The sequence below is a fragment of the Chiloscyllium punctatum genome, chromosome 41 (assembly GCF_047496795.1).
Source record: "Chiloscyllium punctatum isolate Juve2018m chromosome 41, sChiPun1.3, whole genome shotgun sequence".
Classification (NCBI taxonomy): Eukaryota; Metazoa; Chordata; class Chondrichthyes; order Orectolobiformes; family Hemiscylliidae; genus Chiloscyllium; species Chiloscyllium punctatum.
The window spans coordinates 54,226,557-54,250,195 of NC_092779.1; the positions used below are offsets into that span (position 1 = coordinate 54,226,557).

Sequence of the window (23,639 nt, forward strand, 5' to 3'; positions counted from 1 at the left end):
TAAATAAGCTTGTGCTCCCAGTGGATTACACATATATAAGTAACCTATGATAGTGTATGGCTAGGCTAATGGCTTATCCATATACAGATTCCCAATCTGTTGAAGGTATAAAACACTACTGTATTTCTGGCCTCACCAAATGTCAGAAAAAAAAACGCTGACACACTAAATGGTTCAGGTTAAACTATTCAATTAAATTTATTGTCACTTACACGACACAGAAGCAAGAATAAATCAGCAAGTTAGATAGCAATACATTAAGTTATTTTGAGTTGACTGTACTTTTTTTTTTGTCCTTGGAGTTCTTTCACTGACATGTACTGAACAGAAATATCTAGGTACTTTAACCTGTTGGCTCACTACTCTTCAATAATGTGAGCTATTGAAATGGCCAAAGCTATAAAACCTCTCTTTCTGTTGAGAGGTTTTAGAAGATAGAGCTGGTAAAAAGCCAAAATCAAATACAAATAGTGCAGTAGCACTTCACATTCAAGTATATTGGTTATATCTCATCCAGGAATAAACAAACTAGTCCTCAAGACAATTATTAGCCTGTTATGTATGGCACAGACATTCATCCACACTTCTTCACAAAAAGCTTAATTAGGAAAAATACAAAATGCACCAAATGTAATTAGTTCTAATTCAAAATTTGGGCCTGACTTCATTCAAAAAAATAGTGTATCCTAAAATGTAGAAACAACAGTTTCATGGCTGACATCCATTGTTAAATGTAATCGCTGAAGTGGACTAGTTCATAAACACATCAACAGAGGATTTCTGATGGGTTGAAGCTAACCAGAGCACAGACACTCCTGCACCCTCTCTCCACTTGAAGCAGTAACATGTCAGGGTTTAGTTTTGGTTTCTGTGGAATTTCAGGACCAATCTCAGCGGTTTGCTCATCATGGAACCTATATCTCAGGACCCAACTGGGACATCAGGAGTTGAAGCACCATCCTAGCCCCCCCACCCCATAAAAGAGGAACAACTCAGAGGATTGGTCCATCAAATAGAGAAATCATGTTTATAAAAAAACTGAAGTGATATTTAATGGTAACTCCATACACAGCCACACTGCAAAGTGGTCAGTCTTCTGTCCAGCATATAAATCAAAAAGTATTATGGTATAAAATTCAATACATGACAGGATTGTGTTAGAGCACACAGGATGAAAAATATCTGATAGGAATGATGGAAATTGTTTTCTAAACAAAAGCACTTCACTTTGCAAAGGTAACTTTGGAAATTATTGTAGTTAGCATAATGTCAGGTTTTGTAGTAGAAAATTTGCAAACCCATTCCACTGATAACTTCCTGTAAGCCGCTGGATATGGGGCAGATATTACCAGCATTGGCAATCGCGTGTTACATGGAGGAAGGATAGAGAAGGGGTTGCCGAGGAAATTGCCCCTTTTAATGGTGGTTGGCCCATTTCAGCCCTGTCTACAAAATGTAGCTGAGCAGAGTGTTTGGAGAATTACAAATGACTGGATAATCATAACAAAGAGGGAGGCCATTCAACCCTGTGTCCATGCTGGCTCTATGAGAAAAACTCGACTAAGAATTCTAGATTTCAATTGCAGTTTAGCTCTACTCAAAACACTATTTATAATCTTCAAATGACAGCATGGTTACAAAGATAGTGTCACAATTGAGTTGCTCTTCCCATTCTTCTGGAATGTTGCAACTCTCTTTTTCTTGTAGCCCTGCAAATCTTTTCAAATAGTTACGTTCTGAAAACCAACATTTGATGGGCCTCCACCACATTCTAACAACATATTCTAGGTCCTAACCACTCAATTCACAAATATGTCCTTAAATTGCCTTTGGTTGTTTTGCAAAATATTTTAAATCATTGTACTCTGATTCCTGACCCTTTCACCAATGGATTTTTCTTTATTGCCCAGATCGCTTGTCATTTTGAATTCCTCCATTAATTGTTTTACTTGGAAAGACTAAGATAATGTTACCAACTAGTGGGAATAGGACAAAATTAAATGTTCTTGCACTTAGGTTGGTTCAGTTTTTCTTTCCCAATCTAGAAACTAATATTTAATCATTTTCCCTCTTTCCTTAAACCTACAGCACAAAACAGATGATCTGTTCATCAATCTCACTGTGTACATATGGGGTGCCTGGTCTCTATCCAATACAAGTGACTGCAATTCAAAAGTATTCAACTGGCTCAGTGAAGAATGAGACTGGAATTAACATGATAATGCATACAATGCTCAAGTCTTTTGATAGATTATGGATTGCTAAGAAAGGTATTTGAGTTTGGAGGAAGTACATTCTAAATTAATTGCTCCAACCTCGATTTGTCATAGCTAGCTATTACTTAATTTGCTTTACTAATTCTACCTACAACTTTGCTTTTGATTGGACCAAAATACAAATGAGCCAATTAGACTGAAAATTAGTCACAAAAAAAAGGGTTTCTCATTTATGGAAATTTCCCAAATGTAAACAGAATCATATTTGCACAGCTAACTGTACAAGAAACAATATTGCTGCACTGCAGCACCAAAACAGATAGGGACTGATGCTTTCATATTGTGAGAAAGAGAATTTAAATGTAATATCCAGATCCATTTGTTTCCCTATGAATTAACCTTTGGTTTTTAAAAACTTTAATATTTAGCATCAGGATATGAAATGTACCATTCATGCATTCTACTAGTTTTCATTACCAACTTGGATTTCCACATGAAGAAATTACTCCATGAAAATAATTCACGTGACCTTTCTTACAGTTGGAGCTGCTCTTATCTCACGTTTATACGCTATGTCATTGCAGACTTATCAGAAATTCCTAGAAACATAAGTCTGCAGGAAACTGAAAATACAAAGTCCCTCAGTAGTTCATATCTAACAAACCTCTCTGCTGTCAAGGTGTTGACATCCAAGATGAACAATCGAGAGCTGAAAAAATTGTTTCCTTCAGTAGTTTCTGAAAAAAAAACCTCTTCCAGAGTACACCAACATTTTGAAAAGAAGATTTTATATGCTCGTTAATAATTTCCAAGAGGGTAAGTGTACCCAGTTTTGCACTACAGTAGAAGTGCACCACAAGTAGACCGCATCCTCTAATTCAGCAAATTTATCTGTTTTGGGGATGATAATTAAAGGAGACTCCATTCTTAAGTGAGCCGTTCACAACAACTTTATGGTTCTCTTCGATGGTTTCTCTGCTAAAGAGTGTGTTCTGATCACTGTCAAATTCTGATTCAGATATCATCAGACTTGAGTTATGTTCTGTGCTTTTGTGTTTCACACCTGAAGTGGAAAATCATAATGCAAAGTCAACAGCTGGTACAACTCTCAACTTTGTTCCATTTTAGTATTTGCATCTTGATCAAACACATATCATCCTGTTGTTGTGGTTCTGTTCTCCGAGCTGGGAATTTGTGTTGCCGACGTTTCGTCCCCTGTCTAGGTGACATCCTCAGTGCTTGGGAGCCTCCTGTGAAGTGCTTCTGTGCTGTTTCCTCCGGCATTTATAGTGTTTTGTACCTGCCACTTCTGGTTGTCAGTTCTAGCTGTCTGCTGCAGTGGTCGGTATACTGGGTCCAGGTCGATGTGCTTATTGATTTGAATCTGTGGTTAAGTGCCATGCCTCTAGGAATTCCCTGGCTGTTCTCTGTTTGGCTTGTCCTATAATAGTAGTGTTGTCCCAGTCGAACTCATGTTGCTTGTCATCTGCGTGTGTGGCTACTAAGGATAGCTGGTCATGTCGTTTCGTGGCTAGTTGGTGTGACCAGCTATCCTTAGTAGCCACACACTCAGATGACAAGCAACATGAGTTCGACTGGGACAACACTACTATTATAGGACAAGCCAAACAGAGAACAGCCAGGTGGACCCAATATACCGGCCACTGCAGCGGACAGCTGGAACTGACAACTGGAAGCGGCAGGTAGAAAACACTATAAATGCCGGAGGAAACATCACAGAAGCGCTTCACATGAGGCTCCCAAGCACCGAGGATGTCACCTAGACAGGGGACGAAACGTCTGTAACACAGATTCCCAGCTCGGCGAACAGAACCACAACAACGAGCACCCGAGCTACAATAAATCCTACCAAACTTTGAACATATCATCCTATGAGAACATTGCAAATAAAAAGCAACTTCTATAAACTCAATGCCTCACAATTCCTTACAATCACTGTAATACCTCTGTAGGCATACTTGGAGGAAATACAGCAAAATTATTATGAACAGAAATGTAATTTTAAAAAGCTGATCATTATAAGTCATGTAGGTTTTGGGGTAAATATTTGTCAAGACACCAAGAAGAACCCTCTGCTCCTCTTTGAAATAATACCATAGGAAATTTAACCACCTGAGAGACAAGGCCTTATTTTAGCATCTTATCCAATATCAGCACCACTAGTAATGCACAGACCTCAGTACTGCATTACAATATCAACCTGGATTATTTGCCAAATCCTTGGAGTCATAGTTAAACCCATAACCTTTTGATTTAAGGGCAAAAATAACATCACAAATATTACATAAGGGCTCCCATAAAGAAGAAAAATGGAAGAAACACTTTATTTTTTAAAAGTGAACTACTGAACATTTATCTAGGGCACTGTGGGATAACTATCATTCCAGTAATCTGGAGGTATTTCAACATTGCTCTGATTAATAACCTTTGAAGGTAAAGTGAGCTACCAAAAGTACTTAGAATGCAATAAGATTTCTAAATGCATATTCAAAGAGTTTCTTCTGGTTATACATCTTGGTATTGCTATAAATACAGCACTAACCATATTTTGGCCTCAGTGCCATTTGTTCCTGATCATCCATGTTGTCTAAGATGGTGTACTTGTTTTTCTTCCTTACTTTGGTTCGCTTTCTGGTGCAAAAGAAATTTGTGTCACAAAATTGAAAGTTGTTCCAGTAATGTGTTACTTTTCCTTCATGGTTCCTAATGAGTGATGCAGAAGTTCATCATCATCATCATGTACAGTATGCCTACCTCTTACAGCAACAGATACATGTCCAGCATATTCCGCCAATAATGATGATCATTAGAAACACTGACAAAATCACATACAACACACTCCAGTCTGTGAACAGAAAAATGAACAAAGTTTATGAAAGCAGCTGAATCACGTTTAAAAATTTGCATTTATATTTATATCATATATATCACCTTTCACAACCCCAGAACATCCCAAAGCACTTCACAGCCAATGAAGTACATTTTAAATTGAATCATTTTAAATGTAGGAATCATAGCTAATTTGCACATAAGGTCCCATGAACATCAATCTGATCATCATCAGATAATATTCCTTTATTGATGTTGGTCAAGGGATAATTATTGATGCAGAACTATGCCACGTTGCATATGGATCTGGAAGAATCTAAAAGAGTTAATATTTAATTGAGTGCAATTAAGCAATGAAGACTTTGTAGGAAAATAAAGTCTTATGGGAGACAGATCTAAGGCTAGATTCTGAAAAATAATGTAGTAATGTAGGGCTTATTATAATCTATAAATAGCTGCAGAGATGTCATCTTATTTACATGACTCTTCTTATTCATGCACAGCAGTGCACATAAGACCCTGAAGAATCCCTGAAGTTCGAAAAGATTAGCAGCTCATGTAACATGTGAACAGTGTGGGACCTGAAGATTTAACAGCATCAGAATGAACATGACAAAAATACTAGTATCTCAAAAGAAAGGAGGTAATACTGAAAGCTGAGGACAGCAATCCTCCAAAGAAAACTTGTGACAACTCTCATTGCTGAAGAATTCCACAAAGAAGACAGAAAGCAATTCAGGTGTGAATTGCTGGAACAGAGATACAGATTATATCACAAGGTTTTGGTCTGTGGCAGTGGTTCCAAGTGCAAGTTTACCCAGTGACCAAACAGACATCAGAGATTATATGGTATGACCTGCCTGTACTGCAAAACAAAACTTTTCACTGTACCTAGGTACATGTGACAATAATAAATGAAATCAAAAACTAAAAATCTTTGGTTCAAAGGGGGTACCATAAACAAAACAGTAATTCAGGCTGAGTGTGTAGAAAATGGTGTAGCTCAGATCAGGAGTCATTTGGCTTTTCAATTGTGACCTGTTGTTGTAAAGCGGAAGGTCTTAGCAATAGTAACAACCGCTTTTAGTTTGTTCCTGGGAAGGAGGCCACAGCAGGAACATCTGGCCTGCAAAGAGAAAGCATCCACCTCTCTCTCTCTCTCCCCTCTCTGGAAATGTGGGCGGCACGGTGGCACAGTGGTTAGCACTGCTGCCTCACAGCGCCTGAGACCCGGGTTCAATTCCCGCCTCAGGCGACTGACTGTGTGGAGTTTGCACGTTCTCCCCGTGTCTGCGTGGGTTTCCTCCGGGTGCTCCGGTTTCCTCCCACAGTCCAAAGATGTGCAGGCCAGGTGAATTGGCCATGCTAAATTGCCCATAGTGTTAGGTAAGGGGTAAATGTAGATGTAGGGGTATGGGTGGGTTACGCTTCGGCGGGGCGGTGTGGACTTGTTGGGCCGAAGGGCCTGTTTCCACACTGTAAGTAATCTAATCTAAAAAAAAATCTCTCTTGTAGCTAGTTCACCTTTCCCCTAAGTTTCTTTCTCTGCAAACTCCCTGTTGAAAGGAGTAAAAACACCCTCAACCAATTGAGAATCGGTGTGTTCACAACCCCATCAGCAGGGAGTGGAAAGGAACTCATGGACCCAAAGGAAAACCCTTATTGATGTCTGTGATCTGTACTGGTCCGAGGACTGCATTTTTCTGACTATTTTTGTCCTTTGCCATCCATAATACTGGTTTCTTGTCTTTGTGTTTGTTATATGTGGATGCAAATATTAAGAAAGCGGTACAGTTTAGGTTAAAGAATTATAGATTAGCATAAATACTTGTTTTCTTGTTAATGGATAAAACATTCTATACATATTATTTAACTTGGATTAGATAGTTGGGTAAAATTGGTCCATTTAGTAATAAACTTTTCACATTTGTGATGATTCCAGAAATAGTGGGATTTGATTTCCAGCACACTACACAAGAGAGTTGTGACACAACATAGAAGGAGATTATTCTGCCATTATATTTGTGTTAGGTTTTTGAAAATTCCACTGCCTAATCTTTTCACCAAAACTCTGTAAACTATTCCAGTTCTGGAATATCCCATTGCTCTTGGAAAGCTCTTAACGAATCTGATACCACCTAAGGCATTTCAGATCCTAGCAATACTCAATGTGAAATCAATTTGTCTAATTTCCACTCTAGACATTTAACAATGATTTTAAAACAATGGCCTTTGTTACCAACATAGCTACTAGAGAAACGATTTCTCCCTACTTGTTCTACCAAAATATCTCATAGTTTTGAACATTGCCATGAAATTGCCACTTAATCCTTCTCTGCTTTAAGGACAGCAATTACATATTTTCAGCCTCGCCACATATATCTGAACACCGTCATACCAGGAGTTATCCTCATGTGTTTTTTCCAAGGCTTTGACATCATCAAAGCACAATGCCCATAACTGGACACAATAATGTAGCAGAGGTGTAACCAGGGATTTGCAAAGATTTGGTATGGCTTTCTTGATTTTATATTCAATCCGCTAGGAGAAAGTGAGGACTGCAGGTGGAAGAGAGCTTCTTCAAGGAAGGCATCCTTGTAAGAAGATTCGCAGTAGGTTAAAATCTTCTAGGAGAAAGTGAGGACATTCCTGAAGAAGGGCTCATGCTCAAAACGTCGATTCTCCTGCTCCTTGGATACTGCCTGACCTGCTGCGCTTTTCCAGCAAAAGATTTTCAGCTTTATATTCAATCCCCCTACTTAAAATGCCAAGTACCCCATACAATTTCTTAGCTGCCTTATCGACTGGTCCTGCCAACTCCGTAAACATGTAAATATATACCTGCAGGTTCCTGCACTTTTATTAGATATTATTATAATAAGGCAATGGATTGTTGTAAAGTAATAATGCAGTTACCTGCAGTAATGCAGATTATATTGCTTCTCCATGTAGTTCTTCTCAGAGTGGGTTTCACTTCACATTTATCGACTTGAAATTGAAATCTGCTACCATCCTCTTCATGATTTTTATCAACAGATTTCAAATTTTAATTCCCTATATCTGGGTAATTTATGTATAAGAAAATCAATGTTTCTGATGGCAACCCCTGAGGGCTGTACTCTGTACCTCTTTTTAGCTAGAGAAATGTCCTTACATCATTACTCTGTGTTGCCTAACACTTTGCAAATTACGTACCCAAGTTACTACAATCACTTTAATCCCATGTGGTATCTTTTGAGTATGTCTGTTATGTGATCAAGTGTTCTATTAGATGTTCATCATTCAGACAGAAACATCGCAACACTGAAATGACTCCACAACACCGGTGAATTAATGCTTGACACATCTGCCTGAAATTTCTCTTCGGCATTTTATGTAAAGCTCAGTAATTCACGTAAGAAGCTAATGTGTTCTGTGACACCATGTGAGAAGGCATTTCTGACAGCTTTGGCCAGACACCATTGCTTCAGCTCAGGAATATGGGCCACTGTCTAATAAATTCCAGTTGATAATGAGAAATTGTCACATAGAATGTCACATTCATTCCTTTGATAAATAGCTATGAACACTGTGAGAACGGATACCTCTGAGACAGCCTGGGTTGTTTGATAGAATAGGAATTAAAGCATTGACAGTCTTATCTGAACAGAGTTTCCCGATAAAAGCAGGGTTATTTTCTAAGCACATTAAGCAGAGGATTGCAACATAATAATCCTGTCACTTTGTTATTTCAATGAGGTCTCCAAGCCCAACTGTTGAAGAAATCAACCAGCCACATCCATTCTAGTTTGAACTTGCAGTGGCACTAACAGCCATTAATGAAGGCTCACTGTTATGATATCAGTGGAGATTTTCACCTTGGGTCTGGGTGGGTTGCGCTTTGGTGGGTCGGTGTGGACTTGTTGGGCCGAAGGGCCTGTTTCCACACTGTAAGTAATCTATTCTAATCTAATCTAATCTAATGTAATCAATGGAACAAAAGCAGTTGGGTTTTGCAAAGGTTTAGATGCCTCTGACCCGATTAACACCTGGATGTTAAGTACAAAAATCTACCCTCAAGTGTGCTGTCCTGACGGGAACACGTTACTCATCTAGACAATATGTTGACAATCTTGTTCAGCTCACATTGTGTCCTCTGGTTCCCATAAATTGGAGATAATCAGCTCTAAATTCTAAATGCTGGCGATTCATTGGGTGGTTGTCCTTTTACGCTCCACATGACGAGTGAACTCATAGCCTGATACATTGTTACTCAGCACACAACTGCCATGCCACATGAAGTACAGGACATAAGCTTTGCTGAAAAAAGATATCTTGTCAAACCTCTTCATCTTGCACTCATCAGGATATTTCAACTTAACAAAAGAGGTGACAGCCATTTGCTGTTTTATTTATTAGGGTAATTCCCTGACTAATCAGTCAAATTTAAACAAAGCCTAGCTGTTAACTATCAATCAGCATTCACAGGTGTATCCTCCAAGGTTATGTCTCTACTAGAGTCTGCTTGCCAACCAATCAGCACTCTCCTCATGAAATGTATAAGAACTGAATTTATATTCTTGCAAAATGTTTTGATATGAGGGCAAGACAAAATCCTTTGACAAAATGTGACTGCTTTCAGCAAGAGATATATAACCGCTCACCCATACTTTCAAGCGAAACTACTCACCACAGTTGCTCTCTCCATCGTCGAAGTAACGCTGTATCAGATTCTCCATCCAGAATGCATAGCAGACACAACGCTTAGTGAATGGGTCACAGTGCCCATGACCTGAGCATTTCAGAAAGCAGACTGCAAACAGAACAAGCCATCCACAAATCCTTAAGTATGTGTGTAATGAAACCCATGATTAGAAAGTACAAGGTTTTGAAGCCAGATAATTCCTGGAGGATCTCCTATTGCGACAGACCACACCAATGGAATACAGACGGTTCTGATATAATGTGATGGTTCCATTCTCATGCAATCTTGCGTCATAGGAAAATTGCACAATAGCTGCATCATTCAAATTAATGGAGTCGGAATCATGTTATAGCCAATACAAGTAAGGGAAGTTAGTGTTCTACAAATAATGGTCTAAATTCTTCAATCGCATTAAAGCCAATTTGCATTGAAGAAACTTGTGTTATAGCAGAACGAACTGTATGAGAAACAACAAGGTTGTAGTGTTACAGAGCATGGACTGACAAATTACTCAGACCTCTAGCAGCAAAGCAAATAGCCATTAAGATTTGTGGCATATTGCTTTATCCTTTGTTTTATTTTAGCTCCTCCAAGCAAAACTGGGCTGGAGCCAATTGAGACCGACAGGTAGTCTATTAATGCCCATATAAGGATTTCATCCTGTGGCCCCCCACCCCACCATCACACACGTCCAGCCTCGGATCTATTAGTAATGGGAAAAGTCACCACTATCCTGTTCAATACTGAGTACAACAAGATGTTGCCGACCTTCTCAAAAAGAGTCAATACAGGATTGTTGCCAGCTTTGTAGCCAGAGACTGAAAACCCTGTTGGCTCCAGAAGATTCCAGCCAAGTTCTCATTCTGTGCCACTAATCTGCCTGCTAAGCATTGACTCCATTAGTTCAATCTTCATCTCACAACTTCAACACACAATATATCATTGCACCAGTGAACTGCAATACCATTTGTGACAATAGTCCTTTATCAAGCACTCTTTCACTTACAATGATCAATTATAGGCCAATCCACCTAATGTTAGTAGTTGAGTGAAAGTGGATTGGAGCTGGAATTCCCTTATAATTTCTAAATTCAGCTTTCTACAGTAATTGGGAACAAATTTACTTGGGATTTGGACAAGTATCAGCTAACAAGTTAAACTCAGTATGAATTTGTTAAAGGAAAACTAATAATTGACCTGAAATGCTAATTCAGTTTCTTCCTCTGTATACCCTGCCTGATCTGCTATACATTTCCACCATTTTGTTTTATTTCAGATTTCCAGCACCCATACTGTTTATTTGGTATGGAAAAAGGATTGTTTTCTGCAAACCAATAGGTTGACTTAAATCATTCATTACGGAGATGCCTATGAAAATAAAAAAGCATTAGAAAAGGATGGCCCATACCCTCAGGCCCTTCAAAGTGCATAAGGCACTTTAAAATGGACATTGTTTTGCTAACATTTCTGTTATAAATTCCAAAATTGGTATTTTAATTAAAACTTGCCACTTTGCCTACCGAAAGTAGTGATTCAGTGTCTCCACTGATGAAATGACATAATCGTCAAATTTAATGCCCACCATAAAAGTAACATTTTAAAGTATTTTCAAAGATAGATTTAAATGCAAGGATTTGTAATTAGAAAAGTTGACAGGAAGCCTAAGAAGATCCAAGATATGCAGAAAAGAAACTAGCAGAAGCCACTATCAATTTGCTCAAATAAAATCCTTTGTGGACATGGGGACAAAGCTAATTAATTGATGGGCAAATTAGATTAGATTAGATTAGATTAGATTACTTACAGTGTGGAAACAGGCCCTTCGGCCCAACAAGTCCACACCGCCCCGCCGAAGCATAACCCACCCATACCCCTACATCTACATCTACCCCTTACCTAACACTACGGGCAATTTAGCATGGCCAATTCACCTGACCTGCACATCTTTGGAGTGTGGGAGGAAACCGGAGCACCCGGAGGAAACCCACGCAGACACGGGGAGAACGTACAAACTCCACACAGTCAGTCGCCTGAGGTGGGAATTGAACCCGGGTCTCTGGCGCTGTGAGGCAGCAGTGCTAACCACTGTGCCACCGTGCCGCCCATACAGCAATACATCCAGATAAAACCAGACTTAATTGAAACAACAGTTAATATCATATTTAAGCCAGTCTTCAGGAAATGTTATTTACTTATACACACTTTATCAATATAATTTACAACAATTTTGATTGTAAATAAGACTTTGGTCTTACAATGGGACCTCTATAAGTGGAACCATTCAACAAGGTAAATTTTGAAGATATTGCAACTCACCAGCTGTATCTATCCTCAGGGTTTTAAAAAGCAGGAAATCCACTTTCTCTCTCATGAGCTGTTTCTGCAAACTCCTGGCCACATCCACACCTTTAGACACCCTGTACGGCTGCCCATCTTGAACGTAGAACGTCAATAATGTACTGCAGAGATGCACAATAAAAAACTATCAATCAACGACATAATACACGTAGTTTTGTCATGTCCAGCACGCAGAAGAAAGTCTTTATTTATTACCACAAATTTTAATTGAAACAATGGCAAAGCTGTTCATCATCAAAGGGGTCTGTCAACCAAATCTCCAGAGACAACAAAAGGACAATTTACAAGACACAAACTCCTGTTCACAAACCCAATGCATTGCTGTATTTAAAGCAAAGGAAGGCTATAAGGTATATTATTCCCAAGAGAATGCATTCACAATCATTTAAGTGAATCATGCCCTGAGTTTGGAAATGATTTACCATTTCACATGTCTTTTTCAAATAGGGTTAGGATTTGTAAAGCATCATAAATATTAACACTCAATCCTGAGTGTGAACAAGCTGGGGCACAGTTCCAGTGTGAAAAGCCAGATAAAAACCAGCAAGTTGAAGGGTAGTGGATGGAATGGAATCGATTCGATTGAAACACCTTGGTCTTCTGAAACACCTGGCTGGGGACTTCGACTTGGAAGGAGGCAGGGCTCATAGAATGGTATCTCCATCATCCCAATGCTGTACCTTTTGTGTCAAAATGTGCTTTAAGAGGGATTTGTTCTGTCCTGTTTCTCTTGAAGACAGGTGCCAAGGTCTCTGCTCCATGGAAAGGACAGTGAATAGTTTTGGGTTTTTGTAAAATTAGACAAAAAAGACAAAAGAAGCATGAGTGGGTGGAATCAGGCTCACAAAGCCCCCAGGGTTTGAGTTTTTCTTTCAGTTGTTGAAGTTAGTGTTTTTGAACTTGAAGCTGCTAGATACAGCTGTCCCTGCTGCTGCTGCAAAAGCCTGAGTTTTCTCTCAGCTGCGAGATTCATGCTTTTGGTTTCTCCTTTCTCTTGAACTGGAGGAGATTACAGATGAGAGAAATCTGTTTTGCTGAATTTGCTTTTGCCAGGGGTGTGTTTATGGGATGCTGCTATATTCGAACAGTTAACAACAATTCCATTTGCCTTCCTAATTACTTGTTGTACCTGCAGACCAATCTTCTGTGATTTATAGACAAGGACACTCAGGTCCCTCTGAATATCAGCATGCTGCAATTTTTTATCATTCAAGTAATACTACCTTTTACTGTTACTACTACTAAAATGGATGACTTCACATTTATTTACATTCTATTCCAGCTGCCAGACCTTTGCCCACTTACTCAAAGTATCTATGTTCCTCTGCAGAGTTTCACAGTCCTCTGCACATTTTGCTCTGCCACTCATCTTAGTGTTATATGCAAACTTTGACACCGTACATATGGTCCCCAACTCCAAATCATCTATATAAATTGTGAATAATTGCAGTCCCAGCTCCGATTCCTGAGGTACACCACAGTCATTGATTGCCAATCAGAACAGCACTACGTATCCCCACTCTTTGCTTCCAGTTGGTCAACCAATCCTTTATCCATACTAATAGTTAACCCCTAACACCATGCATCCTTATCTTATGCAGCAGCCTCTTGTGCAGCACCTTGTCAAAATCGTTTTGGAAAACTAGGTAAACCACATTCACTGGGTCCCCGTTGTCCACCTTGCTCAAAATGTCTTCATAAAATTCCAAAAGATTTGTTAAACATGACCTGACTTCATTAACCCATGCTGTGTCAGCCCAATGGGACAATTTCTATCGGGATGCCTTGCAATTTCTCCCTTGATAATAGACTCAAGCATCTTCCCCAATACAGAGGTTAAGCTAACCGGTCTATAATTGCCCATCTTTTTCTAACTCCCTTTTTAAACAGTGACATCACATTTGCTGTTTTCCAATCTGCTGGGACTGCCCCTGTGACCAGCGAATTTTGGAAAATTACCATCAGTGCACCTACTATTTCTCCCGCCATCACTTTTAGTATCCTGGGATGCATTCCCTCAGGGCCAGGACACTTGTCTATCCTTAGCTCCATTAGCTTTCCCAACACTACTTCTGTAATAATGATTGTTTCCAAGTCCTCAAATACTTTCATCTTTTGTCAATTATTGGCATGTTATTAGTGTCGTCCACTGCAAAGACCAATACAAAATACTTATTCAATGCCTCAGCCATTTCATCATACCCCATAACTGCATGCCCCTTCTCATCCTCGAAAGGACCAATGTTTACTTTAGCCACTCTTTTTTATTTTATGTATTAATAGAAACTTTTGCTATGTCTTTATATTCTGTGTTAGTTTTTTCTCATCTTCTATCTTATTTTTCTCTACAACTCTTTTTGTGGTTTTCTGTTGACCTTTAAAGTTTTCCCAATCTTCTGGTTTCATGCTGTTTTGCATGCTTTCTTTTTCAATTTGATAGCCGTCCTTATTTCCTTATACACTGATGGCAGGTTACCCCTTTTCTTACTGTCCTTCTTCATTGGAATATAATTTTGCTGAGCACTTGGAAAATTGCTTTGGAAGTCCTCCACCACTTGTCAACTGCCCCACCATAAAATCTTTGTTTCCAATCTACTTTAGTCAAGTCCTCCCTCATCCTATTGTAGTCTACCTTTTTTAAAAGGGAGGACCCTGGTATTGGATTTTACCTTCACACTCTCCATCTGTATTCTAGATTCAACCATACTATGATCTCTCCTTCCAAGAGAATCCTTAACTATGAAGGCAAATCATGATAATGGCCATTGCTTGTTTAGATAGTGGTATGCTCTCTTCTGAAAGGTGTGTGAGCAATCTTTGTGTCCTTATCCATTTTGGCTTATATGTAACTTCTATTCAGTAGCAGTGTGGTTACCTATTTAATTTTCCAACTAAAGTGGCGAACCAAGCCACTGAATTGTACCAGGGTAACGAGGGACAAACATCATCTATGCCAGCAATGCCCACATGCTGAGAACAAATTTTAAAAGGTGCATACAATAAATAATGCTGGAAATTCTAAGCATGGTCCCTGAAGGAAGAGCCCTATTACCTGGAATCGGAATGTGCCTGAATCTTCTGGACATTGATGTCTGTGTCAAGCACCCCAAGCAGCACTGCCAGCTGTCGCACAAGAGTATCCTTCTGTTGCTCAGTCAGACTGCTCACTCCGACCTGGAGCACCAGCTCCACCAAGTCATTCTTCCTAGGATCTGTCGGCACATGCACACAAGCATCAAGTTAGACATTGGAGAATAAGGAATGTGATTTCCCATATAAATTGATATCTTTGAGAAGAAACAAACATTCTATATCCATGGAATGCAATTGGTTCTGCACATGCCATGCCCCCCAGCTTTATCTCAGACCTTGGTGCAATTTCAGTGCTACCCAAGGACTTTCTTTGCCTTGACAGAGACACCAACATTTAACTTCATTGACAATCAGTGAAAGGCAGTAGCATAGTGGCATTGTCACTAGACTAGTCTGTTCTAACATAACACGATAGTTACATTCTTGTGTAACCTCATGTTATAGAAAATCTTGCTTTAGAAATAACGAGGCCTATGGGAAAAACAGAGTTGGGACAAACCACCAAAAATATCAGTAAAAATCGAAACAAAAATAGTAGTTAGCCTAACACAGATGATAGCACAGTCTAAGTAAATGTTAAAATCTTATAGTTTCATGAAATAATACAATAAATGTATCACTTTAACGGTTTCTGAGTTTGCTGAGTTACAGTACTGTATTAAGACAGGGGCTGAGGGTCATCATCAGCATCATCATTACTCTCAGGTACAGTTCTGGGTGCAGGGTTACGGTAAAAGAAAATATTTAGTCCAGAAGTGGGTGGCTGTGGCTCATTGTCCTCAGATTGTCTCTTGGGGGTTGGATTAAAAAGGACATCTAGTTTTTGCTGCTTTGCCATCTTTCTTCCTTCATGAAGAAGTTGTTCATAGGGTCTCAGATACAACTTAATGCCACAAACTGCTATCCTGCTGCGTTCTGCTCTGTAGTCATTGCCTTCTAACAGCTGCAACTGTTTCTCAACTTCCCTCAGGATCGAAGACAAAAGAGAAGTGGAGAGTTCTCATGGGGCTGCATCCTGGAGTTCTTCATCTTCATCTCCAGCTTCAACTTCCCTCACAGCAGCAAGTTGTTGTAGATCAGTCTCCCACTTCTTCAAATCCAAATGGCTTGGCAAAAGTGACACAATGTTGTTTGATCGCAGGGAGCTCCTCTGACAGTTCAATGCCTTTAAAATTATGAAGAAAATCTGGGAGCAGCTTCTGCCAAACTCTATGCAAGCAGTCCTTCCTGACATCACCGCAGGTCTCCACAATGATGTCAATAACATTCTTAATGTTAAAGCTCTTCCAAAATTGAAGGACACTGTCCTCATTATCCCCCTCAGTTGCTACAACCAGTTTCCTGAATGTACAGCTTAAATAATAAGTTTTAAAAGCTGCTATTGTCCCCAGTCCATGGATTGAAATGAGAGAGTTCGTGCTCAGAGTAGAAATAGCACTTTGATGTTTTCAGAAAGCTCACCAATGGTGGGAGGATGGTTTGGTGCATTGTCCAGAATGAGGACAATCTTGAAATCCAAATCTTTTCTCCTGCAATTTCTAAAAACATCCTCGAAAATATCAACAATAAGGTCAGAAAAAAAATTGTCCCGTCATCCAACCACTTTTGCTTGTCATGAAGTAAACACTTAGAGTGGGTCTAAGGTAACCTGGGATGGAATAGCATGAGAGCCAACGGGAGTATGCGTTTTTAAAAAATCGTTGCCCCTGACACTAAGAGTACATTTGTGGAAGTATGATATCATGAAGCTCTAGCAACACTGGAGTCAATATAACAGGAGGCAAGGTCTCCCCTGGTTGGAGCCATACGTGGTACAAAGGAAGATGGTTGTGGTTGTTTAGAGTTCGGTTATCTCAACTCCAGGATATCTCTGCAGGAGTTTCTCAGGGTCACGTTCTCAGCCCGATCATCTCCAGTTGCTTCATCAATGACCTTCCCTCAACATAAGGTCATAAGGAGGGATTCACCAATAATTCCACAGTACATGTTCAATTTCCATGTTCAAATGCAGCAACATATGGACAATATCCAGGCTTGGGCTGAAAGTAACATTCACGCCACACAAATGCCAGGCAATGACCATCGCTAATAAGAGACAATCTAACCACCGTCCCTTGACATTCATCACTGAATCCCCATTATCAACATACTGAGGATTACCTTTCACCAGAGACTCAACTGGGTGTACAAATGCAGTGGTTACAAGAGCAGGTCAAAGTTTATCAATCCTGTAGCAAATAAATCCCGTAGCCCCAAAGCCTGTTCACAAGGCACAAGTCAGGATTGTAATGGAATATTCCCCACTTGCTTGGATGAATGCAGCTCCAACAACACGAAAGAAACTTGACACCATCTAAACAAAACACCCCACTTGATTGGAACCACTTGCACAAACATTCGCTCCATCCACGACTGAAGCTCAGTAGCAGCGTCTGTACTCAGTACACGTTGCATTGCAGAAATTCACAAAGGCTCCTTTGACTCACCTTCCAAATCCATGACCACTTCCACCTTGAAGGACAAGGACAACAAATATATCAGAACACCACCAGCTGCAAGTACTCCTCCAAGTAATACATTGTCCTGACTTGGAAACATTCCACTTTCCTTCATTGTTGCCAGAACTACACAAGGCACGAGTCAGACCACTCCTGGAATACTGGGAATCATTTTGGACCTTTTATCTAAGGTAAGATATACTGGCATCGGAGGCCATCCAGAGAAATTGATCCCAGGCATGGAGGAACTCTCTTATGAGAGGATGAGTAGAATGGGCCTGTGCTCATTGGAATTTAGAAGAATAAAAGGCAACATTAATGAAAGAGATAAGATTCGTAGGGGAGGATGCGAACAAAGTGAATGCAGAAAGGCTGCGCCCCTTTGCAGAATAACTTAGGACTACAGGGCATAGTCTCAGAGGAAGGGGTTGCCCAGTTAGGACAAAGGCGAGGAGGAACTTCCTTCTCGAGGATAGTACATTTGTGAAATTCTTTACTGCAGGTGGCTGTTGAGGCTGGATCATTATATAGATTCAAGGCTGTAACTAAAAGATTTTTAATTAGTAAAAGAGTCAAGGATTATGTTAAAAAGCAGGCAAGTACAATTGGAGATTCTCATATCAGCCACCATCTCATTGGATGGCAGAGCAGACATGATGGGCCAAATTGTTCAGTTCTGCTCCCAAGTCTTTGGTCTTAAAACTAGATGTTGAGACACTTTGGCCAGATTCCTTCCCGCTCCTCACTCAAAGTCCATGCACAGTTTCAGTAGCTATCATTGAATAACAATAAGGAATGAAGTCACAGGTCAGTTTTTCTGGTCCAGGGGTTCTGAGGCTATATGTGGCTGGTTCCCAGGGGCTGAGATTTAAATAGAATTCAAGGAAGAGCACACAGTTAACAGTGTTGGTCCACAAACACACTATCATCTAACCTGGTCGTACTTCAACAGTGGTGCTATCTGTGTCCGATTCCCCATTTGCATCTGTGACTTTCAGGTGAAAAATATACTTCCCTTCCACAAGGTTAGTTAGCTGCAGTCTTGCTTCATGATCTGAATAATGTATTACCTCCTGTGTTAGAGAGAGAGATAGAGAAAGTGTTCACCATTACTCACCTTACATTTGAAAAAAAGCAAACATAAAAAGCCTGTACTGAAGAGATTTCAATCAGATGAAAAGTTAAAAGCTGCTAAAAACATAAGATGTGTTTAGTCTGATCTGCCTGACAGTAGAATCTCTTTGCTTTAACCCTAAGCTCTCTCACTGCAGTTTATTTTCTATTTGCTGCAAAATTCCTGAGAAGAACCAGGGAGATACAAAATGGGACATGGCATGTAACCTGGAGAGTATGAAATTATTCACCTTAATGGGAAGAACAGAAAAGCAGTCTTAAGTTTTAAAAGACATTACATTTCAAAATATTTGAGTTCAAAGAGACTTGGGCTACTCATACATGGAACACATTAAAACAGCACCCAACTAAAGCAAGCAATTAGGAAAGCGGATGGAGTATTGAATTTTATTGTAAGGAGAATGGAGTATAAGAATTAAGCAAGCCTTGCTGTAATTAAATAGAGCTTTGGTGACATATCTGGAACACTTTTGGTCTTCATTTCTAAGGAAGGAGATACTTGCACAATGAAGGTTTAACCATATGACAGAGAATTTCTTCTCTAAAGAGATTTAGGAGTCTCTTGAATTCCTTGCCACAGATAGCGAAGGGGCCAGAGTCCTTGAGTATATTTAAGGCTGAGATAGATAGATTACAACCAAGGTTTATGGGGAAAGGGCAGAAATGTCAGATCAGTCATGATCCTATTGAATGGCGGAACAGGTTCGAGGGGCAGATGATCTACTCATGCTCCTATTTCATATGGTCTTCTTTGGTTCATGGGGTAAAAAAGATTGTGCTATGACACAAGGCTGAGAAAATTGGGGTTAGAAAAATTAAGTGAAATGCAAAACTCTTCAAGGGTTTGCCAGAATAAACAAGAAGCTTATTCCCCCTGGGCTAGGAAATCTAGAACATAGCACTACAGTCTCAGGATAGGGCAACTTTGACTTTTTTCCTGAAAATGGGTGCTAACACTAGACATTAATTATATTCAAGGCTGTCACTGACAGATTTTTAATCTGTAAACAAATTAGGGATTATGTGAAAAAGCAGGAAAGTGGAGTTGGGGATTATCACGTCAACCACAAATTCATTGGATGGCTATTTGTAATTCAAAAGAAACACAACATTCAGAGATGCAGAACAAATGATGGTGAAGATTGGATTATATGGAATGATTTACAATAAATCAACACAACTTTTGCAGTGGAAGCAAAGTATATTTTATCTGTGGGTTCATGATTTACTAATCTTAAATTGCTGATAACAAAATATATATATCCTCATAGGCATGCAAATTAATTTAGTGTGTCAAATTGTTAGAAAAGATTTAGAATATATAGTAAAGGAAATTTCTTTAACATGACTATAGTTTTCATGATTTAGGACAGATATGCTGTGAATGAAGATTGACTTAGATAGGTGAATGAAGGAACGGGAAAGATATGGAAATACAGCAAGTAAATATAATTGCAACACAGAGGTTAAACATTGACACAGGAAGTGGAATCAAATGGCCTATTTACACGGTTTAATTCCTAACGTCTCTTTGATGTTAAAATATGGAATAAGAACAATTCAACCGAACATTTCCATCAAAAGCAGAAAATACAGCACTTCATTAATCTTTGTAAACCACCCACCTGCCCCCAGTCCTTTAACTGTCCAGGAACTCTGCATTCTTCCAACTCTTGCATAACCCACAGTACCTTTGCCCCACCATCAGAGGCCATAGCTTCAGACACCTAGTCTCTGGAAATTCCCTTCATAAACATTTCTACCAATCTTTCCTCCTTTAACAGGCCTCCTTAAAAAAACGTTTGACAATCATGTGGCAAGCTGTTGGATTTTAACTGATAATGCTCCTTGTAGGTGATTTTGTTGTGTTCGTCTGTTGGCTGTTCTCTGTGCTGTCTGCAGTTAGTCAAGCCCGAGCATATAGTGACAAAGAAAAAGAAACTGAAAGTAAACTAGCAGCTGCGAACACAGACATTTCAAAGTATTGAATAAAACTCTTGTTCATACATAGAGCCTTGGTGTGTGTCATCTCTGCACATCTCCAAGGCACAACACAATAACAAGAAAAGTCGGAGAACCATTTAAATTTACCAACTCTGGCTCCTTTCCTTTCTTCACGAGGAGATCTACCCATACCATGGGATTAGGTGGATTTCAGGTTTCAAGATCTACTTGGTAACAAAGGGTATGGGACTTTTACAGGTAACAATGACTAGTGATCGATGTCCATTATCTCAAGTCAGAGAAACTTCAAGCAGCGCCCAGAAAGAAATCTATGTTTGATATGGCAGTAAGTGCTCTTGAAAAGTGTTTTGGGCAAAAAAACCCCGTGATGCTTGAATGATACCCTTTCCACCCTAGGTGCCAGGACACTAGTGAACTTACAAAACAAGACATTGCAGTGTTGTGGCAGTTGGCTTCTGTATGTAAATTTGGTAAACTAATTTGTAACCAATACACTGAAAAATATTTAATTCTATCAATTTGGGAATGCCTAGGCATCTTATGGCTTAATGGGTGGCATCACCACCTTGGGATCAGAAGCTCCAGGTTCAAGTCTCACCCCAGGACATGATGACCAAGGAAGATGTGTTCAAAGCACAAATAGATTGATTATGTGATGATACTATTGTCTTTAAGATGTGTATTTTGTACTTTGCTTTTATGAAGAAAGGTCGAGACATAGCTGGCATGCAGTTTGTTCAATGCCAATCAAGTAAACAGCTTGTGAGGACTTGTTTTTCTTTAAAGTTGGAACAATAGAAGCAGCCTGAATGGGTGGGGTCAAGCTCCCAAAGAACAAAGATTTTTAGTTTTAGCTTTCAACTGTTGCTGGGTATTGAAGCTGGATGTGAAACCTCTCTCTGTTCCAGCTAAAAGCTGGTGTTCTCTTCCTGCTGCTAGAATTACATGAAACAAGCTATTTTACTGAATATTTTACCTCTGCCAAGGGTGTGATTATGGGAACAGTTAATTAGTAGTTAATATATGCATTATTCAGTTAAGCATTTTCAAAGAGTTACAATTAAGCCAATTCTTTTCTTTTTATTCTCTCTGTATTTTAATTTTAGTGTAAAAGATAATGTGTTTTGCTTAAAGTCATCATGTGGAGGTGCCAGTGTTGGACTGGGATGGACAAAGTTAAAAATCACACAATACCGGGTTATAGTCCAACAAGTTTATCTGAAAGTACTAGCTTGCAGAGCGCTGCTCCTTCGTTGGGTAGCTAGTGATAAAGGAGCAACACTCTGAAAGCTAAAATTTCCAAATAAACCTGGTGTTGTATGATTTTTAACTGTGCTTGAAGTCGAGTAGTTTGACCAAATGAATTGCATCTGGAACTCAACACCTTACACTTGCCTTTAAAATAAGAGCAAGTTAGGGTCTAGACTATCTTCTTAATATATTTCGAGGGGGATTTGGTCTGGTCCATGACAATTTTCAACCTGCAAATCCTTTCACACATACCAATGGCAGCCAGTAAGAGTGGGAGAGATTCCTGGCCAGCCATGTGGTGGAAGCAACTTTAAGCGACTACCATCATTAAGTATAGCTCCAGACTATGGCACACATATAAAGTTGCTCATTGCCACATTAACCTGTTGCCCTGAGTGAATTAGAGATGTATACAGCACAGAAACAGACTCTTTGGTCCAACACATCCATCCCATCCAGATTCCAGAATTAATCTAGTCCTACTTGTCTGCAATTGGCTCATATCTCTCTAAACCTTTTCTATTCATACACCCATCCAGATGCCTTTTAAATGTTGTAATAGAGTCCAGACAGGCAGGGGACTGGAAGAACACAGCAAGGCATGCAGCATCAGGAGATGCAGAAGTCGGCGTATAACTGTTCTTCAGGACTAGCTTGCTGTGTTCTTCCAGTCCCCTGCCTATCTATTTTGGATTCCAACATCTGCAGTTTCTTTTTTATCTGTAATAGAGTCAGAGTCGTACAGCATGAATTCCAGCCTATCACCACCACTCATACAGAATGATGATTTCACTTTGAAAAAAAAACAGGACTTTAGCTGTCCAAATCAAATCTGTCATGTTTGATTCAAAACGTTTAACACAGAAATGCACCCTTGTCATTTGCAACAGAGAGCTGTCCAAAAGGTAAAAAATTAAAGTTGTGCAACTGTTCACAATTATTGAAGAAGTGTAAATTAGATACTCACACCTGCAGCAGGACTCTGCCCATCCCGCGTCCAAAGATAAGATACAATGTCTTGGTCATCAGTGGAGTTGGAACCATCAAGGGTGATGGAGTTATTGGGGAAAGCCAGAAAATGGTTACCTCCAGCATTAGCTACAGGACGATTATTGGTTTCTTAAAAATATATACAAAAATCAGTCTTCACGTATCATTGATCGACCATTTTAGTGAACAGTTATAAATTTCTAGGTTTAAAATTATGTTTATGAGAATGAAATTGGTAGTATAAAAAGATTTCTAGACATTTTTGTTGAACTTTCCTCATTCAGGTGCCAGAGAGTCCAATAAGATGGGCATCTGAAATTAATTTCCTTCCAATACCAAGTAAATAATTTTCAGCAGGCAACACAGAAAGTGAAACAACAGCCAAGTTCACCTGTAAAACAGACTCGAGTTTTCTGTTGAGCACAGATGTCAATTATGTTGGACATGGTGTTTGACAGAAGTATAAAGTGGAAATTACTACCACACAGTGAGAGTACCACAAGTGAAAATCTCACTTAGGGATCTCACAGCTTCAAAATGTATCCATGGGTAATAGATACAATAAAGGGAATAAGGAACAGCTGAGAGGGGTTTTACTCT

The 23,639-nt window shown here is 39.4% G+C and overlaps 1 protein-coding gene across 5 annotated transcripts in view; it reads right to left on the reverse strand.

Annotated features, from left to right (window-relative positions):
• Nucleotides 1-173: 173 nt before the first annotated feature.
• LOC140465076 (dyslexia-associated protein KIAA0319-like) overlaps nt 174-23,639 on the reverse strand; it is a 111,695-nt gene continuing 88,229 nt past the window's right edge. For 4 of the 5 annotated variants that reach the window (XM_072560924.1, XM_072560923.1, XM_072560921.1 and 1 more), the window contains exons 14-21: nt 23,017-23,168; nt 18,634-18,772; nt 15,161-15,320; nt 12,067-12,209; nt 9,736-9,858; nt 4,992-5,082; nt 4,780-4,868; nt 174-3,279 (exon numbers count right to left, since the gene is read on the reverse strand). In XM_072560924.1, coding sequence (XP_072417025.1) covers nt 3,104-3,279; nt 4,780-4,868; nt 4,992-5,082; nt 9,736-9,858; nt 12,067-12,209; nt 15,161-15,320; nt 18,634-18,772; nt 23,017-23,168 — 1,073 coding nt within the window. In that variant the 3' untranslated portion in view covers nt 174-3,103. The remainder of the gene's footprint in view (nt 3,280-4,779; nt 4,869-4,991; nt 5,083-9,735; nt 9,859-12,066; nt 12,210-15,160; nt 15,321-18,633; nt 18,773-23,016; nt 23,169-23,639) is intronic. The other variant, XM_072560926.1, reaches the window with a different exon arrangement.